At 41.2% G+C, this 20,529-nt stretch overlaps 1 protein-coding gene across 1 annotated transcript in view; it reads right to left on the bottom strand.

Moving 5' to 3' along the window:
- The window catches only part of MYSM1 (Myb like, SWIRM and MPN domains 1), a 44,442-nt gene extending 24,250 nt beyond the window's left edge, over window positions 1-20,192 (bottom strand). The window contains exons 1-8 of the mRNA XM_081088457.1: window positions 20,096-20,192; window positions 13,236-13,311; window positions 10,959-11,029; window positions 7,753-7,830; window positions 7,638-7,661; window positions 6,483-6,561; window positions 3,305-3,403; window positions 2,111-2,880 (exon numbers count right to left, since the gene is read on the bottom strand). Of these exons, the coding sequence (XP_080944583.1) occupies window positions 2,111-2,880; window positions 3,305-3,403; window positions 6,483-6,561; window positions 7,638-7,661; window positions 7,753-7,830; window positions 10,959-11,029; window positions 13,236-13,311; window positions 20,096-20,178 (1,280 nt within the window). The 5' untranslated portion in view covers window positions 20,179-20,192. The remainder of the gene's footprint in view (window positions 1-2,110; window positions 2,881-3,304; window positions 3,404-6,482; window positions 6,562-7,637; window positions 7,662-7,752; window positions 7,831-10,958; window positions 11,030-13,235; window positions 13,312-20,095) is intronic.
- Window positions 20,193-20,529: the final 337 nt, after the last annotated feature.

Genomic DNA, 20,529 nt, shown 5'->3' with positions numbered 1-20,529 from the left:
GGAAAACATCCAAGGCAGAATGAAAAGTCTAGGTCAAGGCCCTGAGTTGGAAGTGTGAAAATAATAAGTCACGACTACAGATCCTGGATATTATCTTCACTTATAGTAACCTGAAACAACTTCCTTTTACTCTCTGAAACTCACTGTTCTCATCTGTAAAATGAGAACAGGTTGTCAAGAGGATTGGAGATGATTTAAATACAAGCATGGCATTGGTAGGCACTCAATAATCGTATTGGTTACTATTTTTATTAAATTCCCCTAAGCAGGGAGTTGACTGCATGTGCTTTTATTTTTTTTAATATATTTTATTGATTTTTTACAGAGAAGAAGGGAAGGGGTAGAGAGTTAGAAACATCGATGAGAGAGAAACATTGATCAGCTGCCTCCTGCACACCCCCACTGGCGATGTGCCTGCAACCAAGGCACATGCTTTTGACTGGAATCGAACCTGGGACCCTTCAGTCCACAGACTGACACTCTATCCACTGAGCCAAACCAGTCAGGGCTGCATGTGCTTTTATGAAAAGGATCTTTTAGCTACAAACAAGTCAAGTAGACCTCTTTTTATTTTTAAAACATTAATTTTCCCTTCTATTTTTTTTTAAATACCACATCCAGTCCCTTACCACTCTCTCTTCTATTTTTGAAGAGAACATCTGAGTTCCTATTCAAAACCTTTCTCTTTGCTTTCTCACCTACTGAAACAGCAACACTTTCACTAGCTTCATAAACTAAGGCAAATAACATTAGGAAACTACTGCTATATAATTTATACTGTCTCTATAACTTATTCTGCCTCATAGAATCCAAAATTCAAAATAACAAATGAAATTTGATTAAAGTAACAGTAAATACTCACTGTTGATTCATATAGACATTTTTGAGTTATTTTAAAGTCATTCATCCTCTTATTTCCAAATTTTGGCCATTCATCCTCTTATTTCCAAAATCAAAATTAGGTATCAATTTAATTTATCTTTTTTAATAGTGTGAATTAGGCAATATGGAATAATGGAAAGAGTAATTTATAGTGTCAAGACTTGCACTGAAGTCAGCGACTGGTTGTAAACCTCTCCAGACCTCAGGATTGTTTTATCAAATACTAGTAGAGAAAATATCAGCTCCCTATTTATAGGATTGTTGTAAGGAATCAGATGACACAGAAAAGCTTTCTGAAAACTGTAAAGCACTATGCCAATATCAGTTGTTGTTTATATGTATTCTTTACTTTGATTCCACCCTTACCCAAACTTGTATTTTTAGAAATCTTAAACTGCCTGCAAGAAGAAAATCTTTCTTAGAATATAGTTATCCTTAAAAGCCAAATCACTCAATATTGTACAGCAAAATGGTTACTGATTTAATAGCCTTGTTTTCCTTTGGTAATCTTCCTAGATTGTAGCCGAAGCCCTCTATAAAGATGGTCCTACACAATCCTGAAGCAGTAACAATTATGAATGTTTAATGATGTCTTAAGCTATCATGAAAAATTCAAATTACTTTCAGAGCATTTAGGCTAATAAGGTGGGAAGTTTTTTGGTTTGTTCCCCAATCCCCACTAAATAATTTAAGTAAAAGGGACTGACACTTTAGAGGGTAAGCTGCATATATCAAAAATCCTGTTTCCTGATGAAGCTGGATGAAGGAATGAACAATCTGCCAGAGGTTCAAAACTGAAAGCACTTAAGGCAGCTATTTAGAATGACATTATCCTGTCATGGAAGTTTTCTTTCTTTGTATTTCAAAGTACAGGATAAACTGGGAAAGATGTTATGCTATCCCCTTTCCAGAACAGTAGTGCTTTCTATGTCTTCCTAACAATGCCCTAAGAAAGTACTTCTTAAGGCAATCATCTACCCCTTTTTCCAGGCCCAAACACTCTAATGAACAGAGATGGATAAAGATAGCTATAAGTAACAATGTTTACCAAAGCTTTCCCCAAAAAGTTCACTACGAGAAATTTTAAGTCATGCCTATTGAAATACAGTATGTTAAAGTTCTCTGGATCATTAGCATTATAAAATACTAACTTCTGCATAAGCCTAATTAAAATACTATAGAATATCGTAAGTTTTAAAACAGTATCTATAATATAATTCTTCCTTACCACTGATCCAAAATGTAATTCCTAATTTTCAAATAGCGTTCTGGTGTTTTAGCTTGGCGTCCCTCAAAAAACTCAGGAATTGCTTGTTTTTCTTCTTCTTGAATAATATTTCTATCTATTTCTACTTCTTGCTCCGGTGGCTTAAGCTCTTCTTCCACATGGTGCTCCTCCTCCATTTGGCAAGAATGAAAAAGCATTTCATGATCACTCAAATCTTTCTGAACTTCACAAGGCTCCGGAGAAGGCAACAGCCTGGTATCATCTACTAATCCATTTCCATTATGCTTATCACAGTTTTTCATCAGTTTATTACATTTCTGATCATTTAATTCAACTGATTTTTTATCACTGGTGCTCTGTTTTTCAGTCCAAAATTTAATTCCTGAGCTTGAAAGTGTTTCCATCTCAACGTGCTTTGAATTCTGAAGATATTCCTTAGAAGATTTAGAAATGGGCTCTTCCTTGCTGTCAGAGGTAATACATTCTCCTTGGTAAGTTTCATTACTTTTACTATTAGGGGTGTCTAATAAAATATCACTACTAGAATTCTCCTGAGGTGCCTGAGAAGTCAACTCATCTGCCTCATCTGTGATGTCTACTTCTTCGTCGTCAGATAACTTCTCAATTTTTACAGCATTCAAGTTGGGATCAGCACGTCCCCTTAAACTTGATGGGGTCCATGACTTTGAGCTTTCATCTTCACTTTTAATCTGAAAATCACTGCTGTTCTTCTGATTTGGTGTTTCCTTCTCTGGACCATCTAATTTTACCTTATTAAAAATCAAGGTAAAACCCCAATAATGTTACAATTTGAAAACTTAATAACTGGCACAAAAAGCAGAATAAATACAATGTTATTAAACCGAGTACATCACTGGTGTATTGCACCTTTATGGTTCTTTTCTTTAAAGTGTTTATTACATTTTAAATGAGCAATTAATATTTTATTCTTCTATTTAACTGTATGAAATCAAGTAGAATAATATAATACCTATTCAATAGGAACAATCATAACACTGAAGATATGCTTTGAGATTCTGAAGATAAATATCTGTAGAGTACTTTATGGGTATAAAATATTTCTACTAAAAAACTTTGAACATTAAGACTTTAATACCTGAATTAAAAACTATTTTTTCTTACTAATTTTATTTAAAATATTATCATCAATTAGGATAGTTATATTCTGCTTACCTTATTTTTAAAGTACTGTCTGGCATAGCTCTTCACTTGTAAAATAGTTCGACTTCCAATTAGCTTTGCAATTTTGGTCCACCTTCGGCCAAATTTAGCCTATATTATCAAAATGAAAAAGAAATTGCTTCTGTTGAACTGACTTGTTAATATTCTAAGCAACTGTCACACTAAAAAAAGCAAGCTAAAATTAAAACCCATCTTCATTTATTTTCTAAAGCACACAATGAAGCCTCATATATAGCTAAGACTTAAAATCAAGGCCCACATTCTTCTTTTATAGGGTGTCCCAAAATTCACACAGAAGTAATTTTGATAGAAAACACAGGTTTATAATTAAAAATTGTAAATGTTTTATTGATTCATAAAGTATACAGTATAGGGTTATGTATGGAATAGCACTTCGGGTAAATGGCCTCCACGGCTTTGCTGGCACATACACAAAGCCGTGGTCTTCATTGGTCTTCATTGTCCCTGATCCTGGGCCATAATTGGTACTTGGGAATGCTTATCAAATTGAAGGGATTGAAATCAAAGGGCAACAGATATTAGAATCTTATTCAATAAACCAAGTAAAATTAGGCTTTTATTTGTTGTTGTTGTTGTTAATGCTCACGCAAAATTCAAATCTTGCGTGAATTTTGGGACACCCTATAGAATCCAGACTTAATGACAACTGACCAAAATGGTTTAGAAATTAGTTTTCTTTTCATAGCTATCTAAATAAAGATATATTACTTTTATGTATTCCTAACTGTATGTATTCAGATTGCACATTATGATGTTCCAAATCTTAAGATAACTTAAAAAAAAGTATCTGAAATGGAGGCAGGTTGCATCCATTTATACAATCAACTGAATATGTTCTGACACTAATTTAAAAATATCCTCTTGCCCAGATTCCATCTGTTACAATATCCATTATATTCTATGCAGACATCACGGTGAACTGACTTACTAAGAATCACAAAAGAAGAGAGCTGCAACCAACGCCTCCCTACACCCATCTACTGTCAAAGGTTGTCCACTAACACTAAGCTGTGGTGAGAAAAACTAAGAACTCAAGGGAGTTCCGGTGTGTTCTGAAGTACAGAAAGGAAGAAATATAATTTTAAAGCTAAATGGGATTTGTAGGTATCAAGTCTATCATTTGATACATACATAAACCTCCTTTATAATATCTCTAACACAAGATACTCTCTACTTCCCAAAGCAGCTCAACAATTCTAATTTTTTAGAATTCTTAAAGCTCTGAAAAACAAACCACCACCAACAAAAAACCCTAGCCACATCTCAGGGGAGTTGACCTCAGGGCAGGCTTTAGGCCAGGCAGTCATGACTTATGGTAGCAAGTCATCTTCAAAGATCTGACCCAAATGATAAACCTTAATTTATACAATTATTTGTGGTACTCATGAGAAAAATCTGATATGTGGGTAATTTCTTAAAACTGAAAATATTTCAGGGTAAATTACTAGTGAGTATAAATTAATTATCTATATTGCTCTTAACTAACACCTAGCAGAAATCAACTTACTGCAGAATTCATTATCTTTATTGTGGGATAAAGTCAAGCAAGTAACCTGGCAGCATGGAGCACTTTGGAGATAGTAAAGATCTTTAGTGTGACCAGTAGGGACTCTAAGGGCTTGGGCACTATGAAACTCACAGAGGGGACTCTAACAACAGGAGCAAAGAAAACATTCATTAATTTTAAAATAGAGCAAAGGGAGAGCCCTATGCCCGCGAAAAGGAAGGAAAAATCTTCCTTCATCATTCAGTACCGCATAATTCCCTTCTCTCAAACCTGAGAAAATTCAGTCTATAAGCAAACTACATCAAAAGGTTAAAATACAACCAATAGTTCCATTTGTTTTTGTGGGAAACCATTCTAAGTTTAAAATACCTGATTATGTATATAAACAGATATCTACATATGTATATAAATAAATACACATTTTCTTATACCGGGATAAATATCTCCGGAAGAATCCACAAAAGAACAGATTAAAATGATTATCTTGGGCGTAGAAAACTGAAGGCTGAGACAAGAGTTAGACTTAACACCCTATAAACTTTAGGCACCTTTTGAATTTTGAACCATGCAGATGTAGCTCCTATAACTACTACCAATGTCAACAATAATAACCTAAAATTCACAACCCACTTGCATTGGTGTGTGTGTGTGTGTGTGTGTGTGTGTGTGTATAGAGTCTTCAGTAAGGGACAATTTAAATAAATGGCTAGTTAGATTATGTAAATGATAATCATGCAACAGACTAAAATACAAAAATATAAAATATAACAGCACAGGATAAAAATCTCAGGAAGAGATAAAATGCTCAAGGATAGTTTAGATATTTATATAAAAACATCACAGAATATATAAACGTCATAGTAATGACTAACTATAAAACTACAAGCACATTTTATTTCTCACCATCTGTAGAAACATTATCAATAATATTTCAATTAGCATTCCTGAATCCTACATAATTATATAAACATCCTATATATGTAATGTAAATATATAATTTCAAAATTAATTTAGTATAATATTGGGTAACATGTTCCTTCAAAGGAAATGATATAACCTATCCCCCATAGTTAAAAAACTTTTCTGAATATTTTATTAAAAGTGTCTTCTTATTAAGAAGTATTTTCAGAATTAGAAATTGGCATGCATATTTTTCCATTATATAACTTGTAGACATTTATATAGGTCTCAGTGAAACTTTCATGCAAAAAGAAACATGTTTTGTCTTCAATTACATCCGCTGAAATATTTAGATTATATGCACAATGCCAAATATCTGAATAAAAAATAACTCAACCCAAAACAGACAGTTCTATATACACAGATAACGAAATAATTTTGCCTTTTAAACTAGATAGTTTAAAGAAATAGCTCAATTTGGGGGTTTTACTAGTATAAAAATAGGGTAAAAACTATCCAAAAATTAATCCAAATCTATTTTAATATTTTATTAACTTAAGTGAGTTAAATTCTCTTGTACTATACTACATACATCATCACTCTATCTATAGAAAAACTATAGATATGATCACTGTAATTAAAAAGAAATTTCTGGTCTCTACAAATTAATTTAACCTTATAATTCTATCAATATTTGCTTCTAGAATTATTTTACTATAAGTCAAAAATTGCTCTATTTACCAGCCCTTGTTCAAACAGCTCTTTTTCTTCTATCGTCCACTTTACTGAGAAACTGGCTGGTTTTGTAGGAGATTGTACCCTAAGGGGGGAAAAAAGGAATTGCAAAAAAAAAAAAATCTGAAATGGAACATTCCATATTTACGCAGCTAAAGATTATAGATAGCCATAAACTAAATTCAATATTCTGAGTCTAAGAACTTAAAAAAAGGAAAAGAAGAAGAAAAAGGCTGCAGCCTCTACATGAGGGGACAGATTTACCCTGTCTCATATACTTCTCTAGCTCAGGATGATAGGAGCCCCAAAAGACATAATCCTTGAGTCTGAGTGAAGATAACACTAAAAGACATTAAAGGAAGTCAGTGTGAAAACAAACAAATAGGGTTCTTTATGCTGGACATAAAACAGCAGACATTAAAACATCCAAATCCTGAAAGGCATGTAAAAGTTTAAACTGACTCCAGAAATATTATCTCTTTGATTCTTCCACGTACCATGTAAATATCAAGCCAGAAAAGTAATAAAAAAACCAAACTATGGCATTATGTTTATTGCTTTTGAAACTGTAGTCTCTTAAGAAATTAAGAGAGTGATGAGGCTCACTAATTTAATTCAAGCACACCATTAATCTTTTCATTAACTTCATTTTTTATTGTTGTTTATTTAGCAAAATGCAAAAGCCAAAGTCTGTTTGGTGCTCAAACTCTTGGCAATTGCATATCTGTTAGCCTTACCTTTAAGGTACCATAAACATGCAAGTTTATAAACACTAAATAAAATAGTTAATAGTTTCTTTAAGTTTTTGAAAACTAAAAATTCAAATTAAATTTTTGTTTGAAGTGATTGAAAATTAACTGATAGGGCAATAGAAATCATGTCAATTCCTAACATTAAATAGCAGATTTTAAAAGTTTCCCCACAAATTCCTAAGAAACCATCTTTTCCATAATCTGATGATACCAAAAGAGAAATTCTGGAAAATAGCAGCATAAAATTACCTTGGGGCATTCCAATGTATACAAGAAATCTTGATTTTATATTTTTGAATAACTCAAGATCAAGAAAGCTCTTCCACAAGCCAACTATAATTTTTATTTAATTTCCTTATAACTTTTAACTAATAAAAAAGGTTTTAAAATTTTAAACATAAGTACATACATGATTTTTGCTGTTTTCTGCAGACTGCACCACCACATGAAAAAAGAAAATAAGGAAGCTTGTGAAGTTTCTAAAAGTACTGTTCATATTTTTAAAAGTATAAATTAATTTTTACCTTTTCATATATTTTTTATCATCTTCCTTTTGACCAAGCCAGAATTTTTCTGGAAGTGATTTTTTAGATAAATAATACCTGTGTAGTTATTAAGGAAACTTTAACAACAATGAAGTCATAACTTTTACATGGCTCATATAAAGTAGGCATTTATATTATACTAGAGGCCTAGTGCACAAAAATTTGTGCACTCGGGGGGTCCCTCAGCCCGGCCTATGCCCTCTTGCAGTGTGGGACCCCTCGGAGGATGTCCAACCCAGTGGGGACCCTCACCCCATGGAGGTTTGGCCAGCCTGGGTGAGGGGCTGATGGCTGTTTTCAGGCTGGCCACACTCCCTTTAGGGTGGGGGTTCCCCACTGGGGTGCCTGGCCAGTCTGGGTGAGGGGCTGAGGGCCGTTTTCAGGCTAGCCAAGCACCCTGGCGACGTAAGCTCCCAGCCTCTCCTTTTTTCCTTTTTATTCTGGGATTTATTTACTTTCTATAATTGAAACTTTGTTGCCTTTAGTGGAGACCTGCGGAAAGCTTAGCTTCCTCCACCGCCAGGGGCAACCCACTCCTGCTCGCTCCAGCTCAGTGGCCACGGCTGGTTGAAAGCAGGTATCTGGGGTTTGTTTAGCTTCTATAATTGAAACTTTGTTGCTTTCAGTGGAGCTCAGAGCCGGGCTGCGGCAGGTGGAGAACCTTGGCTTCCTCCATCACTGGAGCAAGCAAGCCTCCTGCTCGCTCCAGCTCCGTGGCTGCCGGCAGCCATCTTAGTTGGGTTACTTTGCATATAGTCACTCTGGCTGATGGGCGTGACTTAAGGCATAGCAAAAGTATGGTCAATTTGCATGTTTGTCTTTTATTACTATAGAACTAGAGGCCCAGTGCACGAATTTGTGCACAGGTGAGGTCCGGCTGACCCAGCCCTAATCGGGGCAGACTGGGGCAGGCCTGTCGGGAGGAGGAGATGGCAGGAGGTTGGCCAGCTGACCCACCCCAATCAGGGCCGGGACGGCTAGGGGGAGGGGCCATGGGCATTGGCCAGTGGGCCCCACCCGATTGGGGTGGTGGCGGCTGATTGGGGGTGGGGCCGGCCATGGGGAGGGGCTGTGGGTGGTGGGCCAGCCAGCCCCGCCCCCAAATGGGGTCCAGGGGACCAATAGGGGGCCAGTGGTCTGGGGGAGGGGCCATGGGCTGGCTGGCTCTGCCCCTGATTGGAGTGGGGGTGCTGATCGGGGGTAGAGCTGTCTGGGGGGAGGGGCCGAGGGCCGATGGGGAGCCAGGGGCCTGGGGGAGGGGTCATGGGTGGTTGGCCGGCCGGCCCTGCCCCTGATCAGGGGCTGATCTGGGGTGGGGCCGGGTGGGAGGAGGGGCCGCAGAAGGTTGGCCAGCTGGCTCCGCCCCTTATTGGGGTAAGGGGACAATTAGGGGTGGGGCCGGCCAAGGGAGGGGCTGCAGGTCGATGGGGGTAGTGGGGGCCCATTGGGGGCAGGGCCGGCCAAGGGAAGAGGCCATGGGAGGTTGGCCGGCCGGCCCCACCCCCCAATCCATCAGGTTTACTGGCTGCAGTGGGCTCATTCCGTCGTTACTGCGTTCTGGTTGCTGGCTTTTTATATATATAGATACTCATGAAAGTCACACTTGAATCCTAGCTAAATCAATTCCTTTCAAAGCCCTTTTCAGGTCTGTACAATTTTTGATAAAATTATTTATACCTCACAGGGTTGTTATATGAATTAAATATTACATGTAAAATCTCACAAAATGGTACCTGCATAAAATGTGTTATATAAATGCTAGTTCCTCTTATCTTCCCTTTTAGAAGTGGCTAAGAGAAGAAACATCCTCAATGTTTCATTTAATTCTTTTTTTCCTAGACCATATGGAGAATGTAATAGATGAATTTGATTGGTCGTCCAGGGTAATTTAGGACAACCAATTGTCTTCATATTTCTCAAGGTAACAGAGAAGAGCTCAGGGTTGTCCTCTACCCTAATAAAACTAACAAACACGTAGGTCAAATCTACCAGAAAGCCTCTCTCAAACGTCTTAAAACTGGCCTTTATAATAACTTAATCAGAAATATTCTTCACTGACAATTATTGCCTGTATATTGTGGATGTCAGGCACTATACTAGGTACTAGGTACTGAGGACAAAGATGGAAGAAAATATTATCCCTGTCTTCCAAGAGCTGACATAGCTTTTACTCTCATTACTTCTGTTTCCACATCTGGAAGTGAACCAGTAACTAAGTATTCTTTAATTTAGAATTGCACTGTTCAATACATTGGCCAATAGCCACATGTGTAACTACTAAATACTTGAAATGTGGCTAGCACAAACTGAGGTGCACTGTAAGTATAAAACACACACTGAATTTCAAAGAGTATGAAACAAATGTGAAAGATCTCAATGTTTTTATATTAAATGATGAAATAACATTTTAAATATAATGGGTTAAATAAATTACTAAAATTAATTCCACCTGTTTTAAAGGAGGCCACTAGAAAATGTTACATAAACCACTACTCACTAAACTACTATTAATACTCTTTATAAATCATAAAATCAGAAATCATTTTGTTCAATCCTCACATTTTACATATAAGAAAATTTAGTCCCAAAGAAATTAAGTTGCCAACATCACATAAAGAAATAAGGACAAGAAGCCAGTGCCTGCCCATGGATAAGGATCCACAACTTCTCAAGGGTGAGGGGTGGCCGGGGGAGGGGGGGGGGGAATCTTTATCCTTTTGTTTTTGTTTTGTGCTTTTTACTTAGATTCCTCTCACATAACACCTGTAAATTGGTAGAGTAAGAAGTGAGAACTTTTACATATTCTAATTCTGAAATCTTGGACAAATCAACAGTTCTGGATTTCAGCTTATATAACTAAAGATGGAGGATTGAACTAAACGGTCTTGGACTAAAGGTTTTAGCTAACTTAAAACATTTTATAATTTCAAATCAATATTCAGACAGTATAAAGAGTTGGTTGACAACAGAAACTAAAAAATGTTGAATCATACCTCAGACTTAGCAATAAAACAGAACCAAAAGAATAAAATGCAGCTTTTTGCATAGGTAGGTAACATGTTATATTGTAGCAGTCTGGGGCCAAATATATCTATCTAGTAATTAACAGTGGTCTCTTTTATAATTTTTGCATTTAGAGGTATTTAACCCTGAAATCTTCTTTCCTCACAATCATTAAAGGATACTCTTCTTCCAACAACATTTTCTCAATGACAGCTCTGTTCTCTTCACTGATGGTGCTATCCAGAGTCCAAGGCTATTATAAAAGAGAAGAACATATTTTCTTTTTATTTACTACTTTTTGAAGTTATCTTCCATATTTTGTTAAATGAAAATACACAATGATATGATTAACAATAACAGCTGTCATTTACTGAGCACATGGACATAGCTTTGATTCCCACAATAATTCTATGAAATAGGCATTATTACTTTACAGAGGCATCCCTAGCACTGCTAACATTTCAAGTGGAAGAGCAGAGACTTGACACACCAGTCTGTTAGACTCCCAAGGCTCAAGCTCCTATCTGTGATACAGTAATAATGGCTATCTATAATAATAAAAGCATAATATGCTAATTAGACCGGATGTCCTTCCGGACGACCTTCTGGATGAAGCCGGGGCTGTGAGGGAAGCCTGGGTCCTGGGTGCCTGCAGGCACCTGGAAGGAAGCCCGGGTCCCAGGTGCCAGAGGGATGCTGGTGCCAGCAGCCGGGGGGAAGGGAGGTCTACTCCAGCACGACTTTCATGCATCATAAAGTCATGTATAAAGGACTTTAGTTATCAGAATTTTGCTAGATACTTCACCTATTTCCAAAACTCACAATTCTTTTTTCCCTCAAGTCACAATCTCTCCTTGAATGATCACACTCATTTTCAACTTTCAAAACTTAAGAAATTTCAGCTCAGGTCTCCTCTCCAAGATATAGAGTCTAGATCAGCCGTGGGCAAACTACGGCCCGCGGGCCGGATCCAGCCCATTTGAAATGAATAAAACTATTGAAAAAAAAGACCGTCCCTTTTATGTAATGATGTTTACTTTGAATTTATATTAGTTCACACAAATACTCCATCCATGCTTTTGTTCCGGCCCTCCAGTCCAGTTTAAGAACCCACTGTGGCCCTCGAGTCAAAAAGTTTGCCCACCCCTGGTCTAGATTCTAGACTGTTATATCCAACTGCCCCCTCAAAACTTCCACTTGGGTATCTAGTAGGCTTCTTAAATTTAACAATGAAAACATAACTCCATCACATACCTTCCTTCATCTATTTCTTCCCCGACCTTCCCAACTTTATAGATGGCACTACTGGTCACCAAGTTATTCCAGCCAGAAACCCAAGAATCACCCTGGGTTCTTTCCTCTTCCTTCAATCCTATGTCCAGTCTACCAAGGAGCTCAACCTCCAAAGTATAATTAAATCTGTCTACTTCTATTGACTCTGCCACAACCTCCAGCCAAGCCACCACCAAATACTGCTTAGATTACTCAAATGTTTCCTAACTGGTCTCTTGATTCCTACAAATATGACGGAGCTCTCATCTGCTTTTCCACCCTTGTCACAGCTATCATCCCCCTTCCCTTACCATATTCTAGAACTGGCTTCCAACCAGCCTTTGTGATACTATTCTTTCTGCCTAATGTTTTCCCTCAACTCATCACATATCTACTCCCCTCTTTTTATTACATTTCAACTTAAAAGTCACCTCCTCAGTTTCCCATACCGACAGCTTTATCTAAAGTAGGTTCCCCATCCTGTCACCCTTAGTCTGTACCTAATGTCCTTAATGATTTATAATTAGTCTGTCTATTTGTTTAGTACCTGACTCTTTAGACTATAAGCTCCTTGAGAGCAGAACCATGTCTATCTTAATTATAGTTGGAACCCCCAAATCTGGTCTAGTGTCTGGCACATAGTATATACTCAGTAAGTAACTGTTAAATGAGGAAATGAAACCTGCAATGAACCCCATTTTTCAGATGAAACTGAGGTTCACAAATCTGGTAGTGGTAGAGCAAGGACTTGTATATTCAAATCCAGCTGGATCCAACAGTTGTCTCCCAATTGTGGACATTTTTCAAAGTCAAAAGAAATAAGAGTAAGTTTCTGCTATTTTTACAGTAAGAAAAATGTTTCGCCTAACTGGTTTGGCTCAGTGGATAGAGTGTTGGCCTGTGGACTGAAGGGCCCCAGGTTCCATTCCGGTCAAGGGCACATGCCTGGGTTGTGGGCTTGATCCCCAGTAGGGGGCGTGCAGGAGGCAGCCAATCAATGATTCTCTCTCATCATTGATGTTTCTATCTCTCTCTCCCTCTCCCTTGACATCAATAAAAATATATTTTTTAAAAAAGTTTAAATTTATTACCTCTGTGATTGCTGAGAACTAGCACCAAATAAAAAAAAAAGAGGTACTTTGGGTAATAATAGCTTAATGTCCTTAATATTTTCATAAAATACTTACAATAAGATCATTCTCAGTTCTCCATGATGAATCAAGATAGTGATCTTGTAAAATAGATGCTGTATTTTCATCGTTTCTGTAATAAGAAAATGAGTATAAAAGTGATATTGTATCAGTTAATGTATACATTTTACATAGCAGTAACTGGTAGGTTGAGATGTTAAGCAAATATTTAGTTCCCTTCTCTCCTTAACAGATTTCATGTTGTAGAAATGCCTGTGGTACCTCCTTGGTCTGTGAATTACATAGTGCTTTAAGTTACCCTATCTCAACTGCTAAACCTCAAGTCCATTCACTTCCTTTGTTTCCCAAGAATAAACAAGTTCACGAGAAAAAAAATAACCCAAAGCAGCAACCACACATGCTCTGTGGCCATGAATCAACACTTCAGACTTCTTTTGAGGCATATGTAGGAATTCAACTTTATAATTAATTCTTTTAGATATACCTAAAGCATGAAAGCTACCATCAATAGCACCACCCTCAAAATGTAAAAAAATAAAAAATAAATGGAAGAACCTGAATAGAAAATACTTGAAGGACAGTACAATGAAGAGATAAGAGAGTGTAATGCTTTAATAACAACTCGTATAATTTAACAAGGTAACTTGGGTTATTTGGGCTCTTTTCTATGTCCATGAGGGATCAAACTTTGTTAATTCACTTCTTTTATTAGTAAACTAATAAGAACTCACAAGTCACATGTTCACTTCATATGCAAAAAAGCTGAATAGTTAAATATTTAAGTTTTGGAAGGCCTAATCTATGATATAATTAAATTTAATTTTTGCTTTTGTATGTCCTGAAGTTATAAATTTTCCAAGTTAAGTTACTGACTTTTCCCAGACCTAGTGTAGTGCTAAGAATTTAACTGCAAAAACCTATCTATGGGTTTACATTTTTGAATCTTCAATTAGTTCCACAATGGTTATAATGAATTGTGAGGCTAACAGACTATCTACAATAAACTAAAAGTGATAATGTCTCTCAACTGTTGATGACAAAAAGGTTTTAACTCGTGTCAATTCAGATTTGGTAGGGACTACCAGAAATACAAACTAAGGGATTCTGAGACTTGGATCAGCAGAAGAAAACCTTTACTTAACTAGGTCTGCCAAGGATGCAGGAGGTGGGACTAGTACCACTTCAAGTGTACTTTAGAAATCTTTTTACATGCTATTTCTCAATAAGGATCAGCAATATCCACATCGCTAGTGTATGTGTCTGGACACCTACCTGAAGCTCCATAGGTACCCCGTATTAGCATGTTTAAACCTGAGTTCACATTTCCTCTCAAATATGCTACTCTTTTATCATTACCTATCTCAGTCTATGGCACCTCCATCCCTTAGACCCAAGCCAGAAATCTGCACCTGCCCTTATTTCCTCAAAATACACATTCAACCTGTGGCCAATTCTGTTGCTTCTCCCTTTTCCAAATCCAGTTTTTACACCACATCCACACTGACCTTTGAGGTCTCATAGTTTCAGTCCTGATAGTTATCCCTGGTTAACTGCAACAGATTAGGTTGATAAGTCAGTCGCCCACCTTCCCTCCTTTATCTTTTCCACTTTTCCCCATCTGATATATACAGAAATGTTACTGTCTGTCTCACCTAATAAGAATGATAGTTCTATGAAAGCCAGGACGTAGTTTTGGTAACTGCTGTATAATCAGGGCTTGGCCTATAAAAGGTGTTCAATCAAAATTTCTTAAATGATTGAATGAACAAGGTAGGTGAGGCATGGATCACACAGGTCTCTCTAGGAGTTAAGGAATGAAAAAAACTTTATCATAAAGCCAACTAGGGATTGAAGAAAATAACATGATCAGACCTGGATGTGAGAAAGAATGCTCTAACTTCAGGAAAGAGTAGAAGGAGACAAAGAGACAAGGAGCAGTTAAGAGGGAGTGATTACAGTATAAGCACTAGAAAAAAGGTGACAGTAACAGACCTAGAGAACAAGCAGTGTGAATAGGAAGAAGTGAATACATTTGAGAGGATACTAAGAATCAACAGATCATTCATAGCTTATAGAAGTGGAAGGAGAGAGGTAAGGAAAAGAATACATATAGGTCTGTTCCTTGGGTGACTGGGTGGAGAGAGGCACATGTGGTGGGGAAGGTTTATAAGCTGAGACTGAGGGACTTGTAGAACATCCAAATGCAAACAGACTGGGAAAGTTGGATAAATGGATCTGAAGATCGGGAGAGATTTGGGTTGGCAGGAGGTTGGGAAAGATCAACATGTATTAGGTGAACTTATGAAATGGTCATTTGCAAACTTTCATATTGTCCAACCCAACAAACAGAAATTTAAGTCTTGAGATATGGTATCACCAGGGACTACTAGTATGTAGTTACTGAGTAGAAGTCTTACGACAAAACCACTTAAAACACTATGATTTAAATGTCAAGCAGAAGAAAAGGAGGATGATAAGGAATGGTAGGAGAAATAGAAAGGAAAAAAGTTTCAATGCCATCTTCTACCTCAGGTACCTAGCACTTAGCAAGTGCAAATGCTCCTTGACTTATGATGGAGTCTTGTCCTGATAAACTCATCCTAAGTAAAAAATGCATTTAATACACCTAACCTAACAAACATCATAGCTTAGCCTAGCTCAGTGATCGGCAAACTGTGGCTCGGCAAACCGCGGCTCGTGAGCCACATGCGGCTCTTTGGCCCCTTGAGTGTGGCTCTTCCACAAAATACTGACTTCTGCGCATGGGCCACGAAGTTTCAATAGCACTGTACATGTGCGCCCGCACGTGGTATTTTGTGGAAGAGCCACACTCAAGGGGCCAAAGAACTGCATGTGGCTCACGAGCCGCGGTTTGCCAACCACGGGCCTAACCTACCTTAAACATGCTCAGATCACAATATCCAAAAAATGCTGGCAACACAGTTCACTGTAGGAGTATCTGTTGTTTACCCTTGTGATCCAGTGCCTGTTTAGGAGTTACAACTTGCTGCCAATGCCCAGCATCATACGAGAGTATCATACCTGCATATCACTAGCCTAGGAAAAGATCAAAATTCAAAATTGGAAGTACAATTTCTATTGAATGCTTATTACTTTTGCACCATCGTAAAGTTGAAAAATCACATTAGGGGGCATGATTCCCCAGAATATAATGTTACTGATACTCCTTGGAGATCGTAAAGCAATGGCTCTGACTACCAGAAACCAATAACCTTTGTAATCCTTCCTGCATAAGGCTAAGATGATTATAGGTGCCACCAATAGACCTAAAGCTCAAACAGAGTAAGAAGAAAGAGAAAATGGGGGGGGGGGGGGAGGAGAAAAAGTAAATACAATCCTATCTAATAAAAGAGAAACATGGTAATTAGCCGTACATCCGCTACCCTTCCCATTGGCTAATCAGGGCGATATGCAAATTAACTGCCAGCCAAGATGGCGGCCAGCAGCCAGGCAGCTTGAAGCTAACATGAGGCTTGCTTGCTTCAGCGACGGAGGACTCCAACGTTCCCCGCCTGCCTTGCCGGCCTCTGAGCTTGCAGTTTGAAACATTGTTACAAATATAGAAGCTAAACAAAACCCCAGAAACCTGCTTTCAGCCAGCCGGGATCTCAGAGCTGGAGTTGATACAGTGTTTCGATTAAAGAACCCAAACAAACCAGATACCTGCTTTCAGCAGCAGAGGCCTAAGAGCTGGAGCCAAGCCTCAGAGCTAAAGCTGGCCCAGAATTAAAAAAAAAAAGAAAAAAAGGAGCAGTTGGGAGCTTCAGTCACCCGCCAGCCTGAAAACAGCCCTCAGCCCCTCACCCAGACTGGCAGGCACCCCAGTGGGGACCCCCACCTTGAAGGGTGTGTGACCAGCTGCAAACAGCCATCAGCCCCTCACCCAGGCTGGCCAGGCACCCCAGTGGGGACCCCCACCTTGATCCAGGACACCCTTCAGGGCAAACCAGCCAGCCCCCACCAGTGCACCAGGCCTCTATCCTATATAGTAAAAGGGTAATATGCCTCCCGGCACCAGGATCAGCGGAGCCGCGAGGCCTCCCGGCACCAGGATCAGTGGAGTCGAGAGGCCTCCCGGCACCGGGATCAGCGTGACAGGGGGCAACGCCCAAACCCCCTGATCGCCCTGCGGCTCTGTGTGTGACAGGGGGCGGGGACACAACCTCCCTATCTGCCCTGCTCTGTTCGTGACAGGGGAAGGCGCCCCAACCCCCTGATCAGCCCTGCTCTGTGCCTGATAGGGGTGGGCTCCCCAACCCCCTGATCGCCCTGCGGCTCTGTGTATGACAGGGTGTGGAGCCCCAACCCCCTGATCGTCCCTGCTCTATGTGTGACAGGGCGCAGCGCCCCACCCCCTCCCCCCACGGGCCCTGCTCTGTGTGTGATGGGGTAGAGCCATAACCTCCCCATCGGCCCTGCCCTGAGTATGAGAGTGGCGGCGCCCCAACCCCCTGATCGGCCCTGCTCTGTGGGTGATAGAGGGTGGCGACTCAAACTCCCCCCGCCCCCCACGGGCCCTGCTCTGTGTGTGATGGGGTAGAGCCATAACCTCCCCATCAGCTCTGCCCTGAGTGTGACAGTGGCAGTGCCCCAACCCCCCAATCGGCCCTGCTCTGAGCCTGACCAGGGGCTGCACCTAGGGAAGCCAGCAGGTCGTTATCTCCCGAGGGGTCCCAGACTGCGAGAGGGTACAGGCCGGGCTGAGGGACCACTTCCCCCCCTCCCCCACGAGTGCACAAAGTTTTGTGCACCGGGCCTCTAGTCTATATATAAAAGCCTAAGCGACCATTTGACCGTTCAACCATTCGACCAGTAGCTATGATGCACACTGACCACCAGGGGGCAGATGCTCAACACACAGGTATGGAAACATGGAACAGACTAATGAATCTCAGAGAAAAGGGGGGAGGGGAGAGGGCGGGAAGAGATTAACCAAAGATCTTTTGTGCATACTAGAGGCCCAGTGCACGGATTCGTGCACCAGTGGGGTCCCTCGGCCTGGCCTAAAGGGATTGGGCTGAAACCGGCAGTCCGACATCCCCTGAGGGGTCCCAGACTGCAAGAGGGTGCAGGTCAGGCTGAGGGACCCCACCAGTGCATGAATCTGTGCACCGGGCCTCTAGTAAGAAAAATAGAGAAGAACCTATTGAAAAGGGGTACAGCCAATGCTCTCAGATGATCTTTAGTGTTTCCCAGTTCAACTTATTTCTCTCTTGACTGCAAGTAAGTATTCTTGCCCACTGATCTCATAGACTTCTTGTGAAAAGTAAATTAAATCATGCAAGCAAAAACGCTTGACCAAGATGAACTTGACCTACACAAATGTGAACAGTAATTGTTAATAAAATAGGCTCTCTACTCATTTTGTATAACTTTGGACTGCTTTACCTAAAGACTTTTGGAAAAATGACTATATATGAATTTAATTACTCCGCACATTTTTACCGTGCTTTACCGTTCACCAGCACTTTAAACCCTCTATCTTGTTCTTTCATTGTCAAGAGTTACTATTCTTCTCCACCATTTACAGAGGCCCTATTATTAGGCTGGACCATATGAAATCACCACTTTATAGGTAAAAAATGCTCCAAGATTGAAAATTTCACATGGTTCAACCTAACAGAGTTCTAATAAAGTTGTTCATAGTTACAAGCAACACAGCTGGCAGACTTTGGAACGGAATTTTTTTGATTCCTCATCAGTCTAGGCCTCTTTCATTACTAAAAGGAGACTCTGGAAGCACTTCTTTTTTTTTTAATGGCATGTATCAATTTCTTCTCAGAAGGCAAGGAATGGAAGGGCGCGACCGCTCAGTCTGGACATTGCTGTTTAAAAACCACATTGGCCTGTTTTGCAGGAATTGGGAATCAGTATTAAGTGCTGACTCCTCGCTGGGTCCTCACAATACCATCCCTAAGAGTAACGGGACGGTAAAGAGCACGTTTACAGAACACCTATCAAATGCAAAAATGTATCCCGTGATTATTTTATTGGCTCCTCGCAATAACCGCATGCGGTATGTCTCATGGCTGTCAGTTTACACATGGGCTGTCAGAGGATGTGATGAGCTAAACCTCGGGTCCCAGGCCACACTGTAGTAACGGGAAGGGCCGGCAATGCAGAAGAACCCAGAGCTGTCCCGCGCAGGCGCAGTCCTACCCGTGCCTCAAAGCCCAGCTGTCTCTCGAAGTGTTCCACAGCCAAGCCTTTCAGCGGTTCTCAACCTGTGGGTCCCGACCCCTTTGGCGATCAAACAACCCTTTCACAGGGGTCGCCTAAAACCATCTTGCAGATCAGATATTTACATTACGATTCATAACAGTAGCAACATTACAGTTATGAAGTAGCAACAAAAATAATTTTATGGTTGGGTCACAACATGAGGAACTGTATTTAAAGGGCCAGAAGGTTGAAAACCACTGGGTGGAAAAGTAAACCTGTGGCCAGGGGGAATGAGAGGTCACAGGCTGGCAGATACTGGAACAGGGATCCCAGAGCGCAGGGTCCCTCCCGGGCCGCCCGGGTTCTAGTTACTGTCAGGCGGGGGCAAAGGGCGAATTATGGCGAGATTCTGAGGCGCGGGTAATGGAAGGACTCTAACTGCAATGTGCTAGGCGAAGCCAGCACGCTCACAGCATCCCGGTAAAATGTGAAAGAGCGTCCGACACGAGCCCGAGCCCCCGGTAGCTGGCCGTGGGGCGCAGGAGCAGCCGGCCGGCGGGATGGGCGCGGCCCTTCTCCTGCTCCGGGACACCCCGTGCACACGGGGGTTCTTCCGCTCCCCTGGCCCCTGACACACCCGCGGCCTCTCCAAGGCACTCTCCGCGCATCCGCGCCCCTCTGCGTCCCTGCGGGACCCGGTCTCTACGCCTCACCCTGGCTGTGCCGCCGCTGCCACCACGTCCCCTTCGACATCCACATCCGCCTCCTCCGCCGCCATGATGGGGCCTGACCCCATCCGTCCTCCCGGGAGATCCCGCGAGAGGTGGGCAGCTGGGGGGCGGGCCCTGTGCGTCACGGGGTGGAGCGGCAGCTTGGGGGCGGGCCCCGTGCGTCACGGGGCGGGGCGGCAGCCTGGGGGCGGGCCCCGTGCGTCACGGGGTGGGGCGGCAGGCTGGGGGCGGGCCCCGTGCGTCACGGGGTGGGGCGGCAGGCTGGGGGCGGGCCCCGTGCGTCACGGGGTGGGGCGGCAGCCTGGGGGCGGGCCCCGTGCGTCACGGGGCGGGGCGGGAGCCTGGGGGCGGGCCCCGTGCGTCACGGGGCGGGGCGGCAGCCTGGGGTCGGGCCCCGTGCGTCACGGGGTGGAGCG

Source organism: Myotis nattereri, assembly GCF_964212035.1.
Source record: "Myotis nattereri genome assembly, chromosome: 3".
Classification (NCBI taxonomy): Eukaryota; Metazoa; Chordata; class Mammalia; order Chiroptera; family Vespertilionidae; genus Myotis; species Myotis nattereri.
Note: the sequence above shows the minus strand (reverse complement) of the source record. Positions and strands in the feature narration are given on the sequence as shown.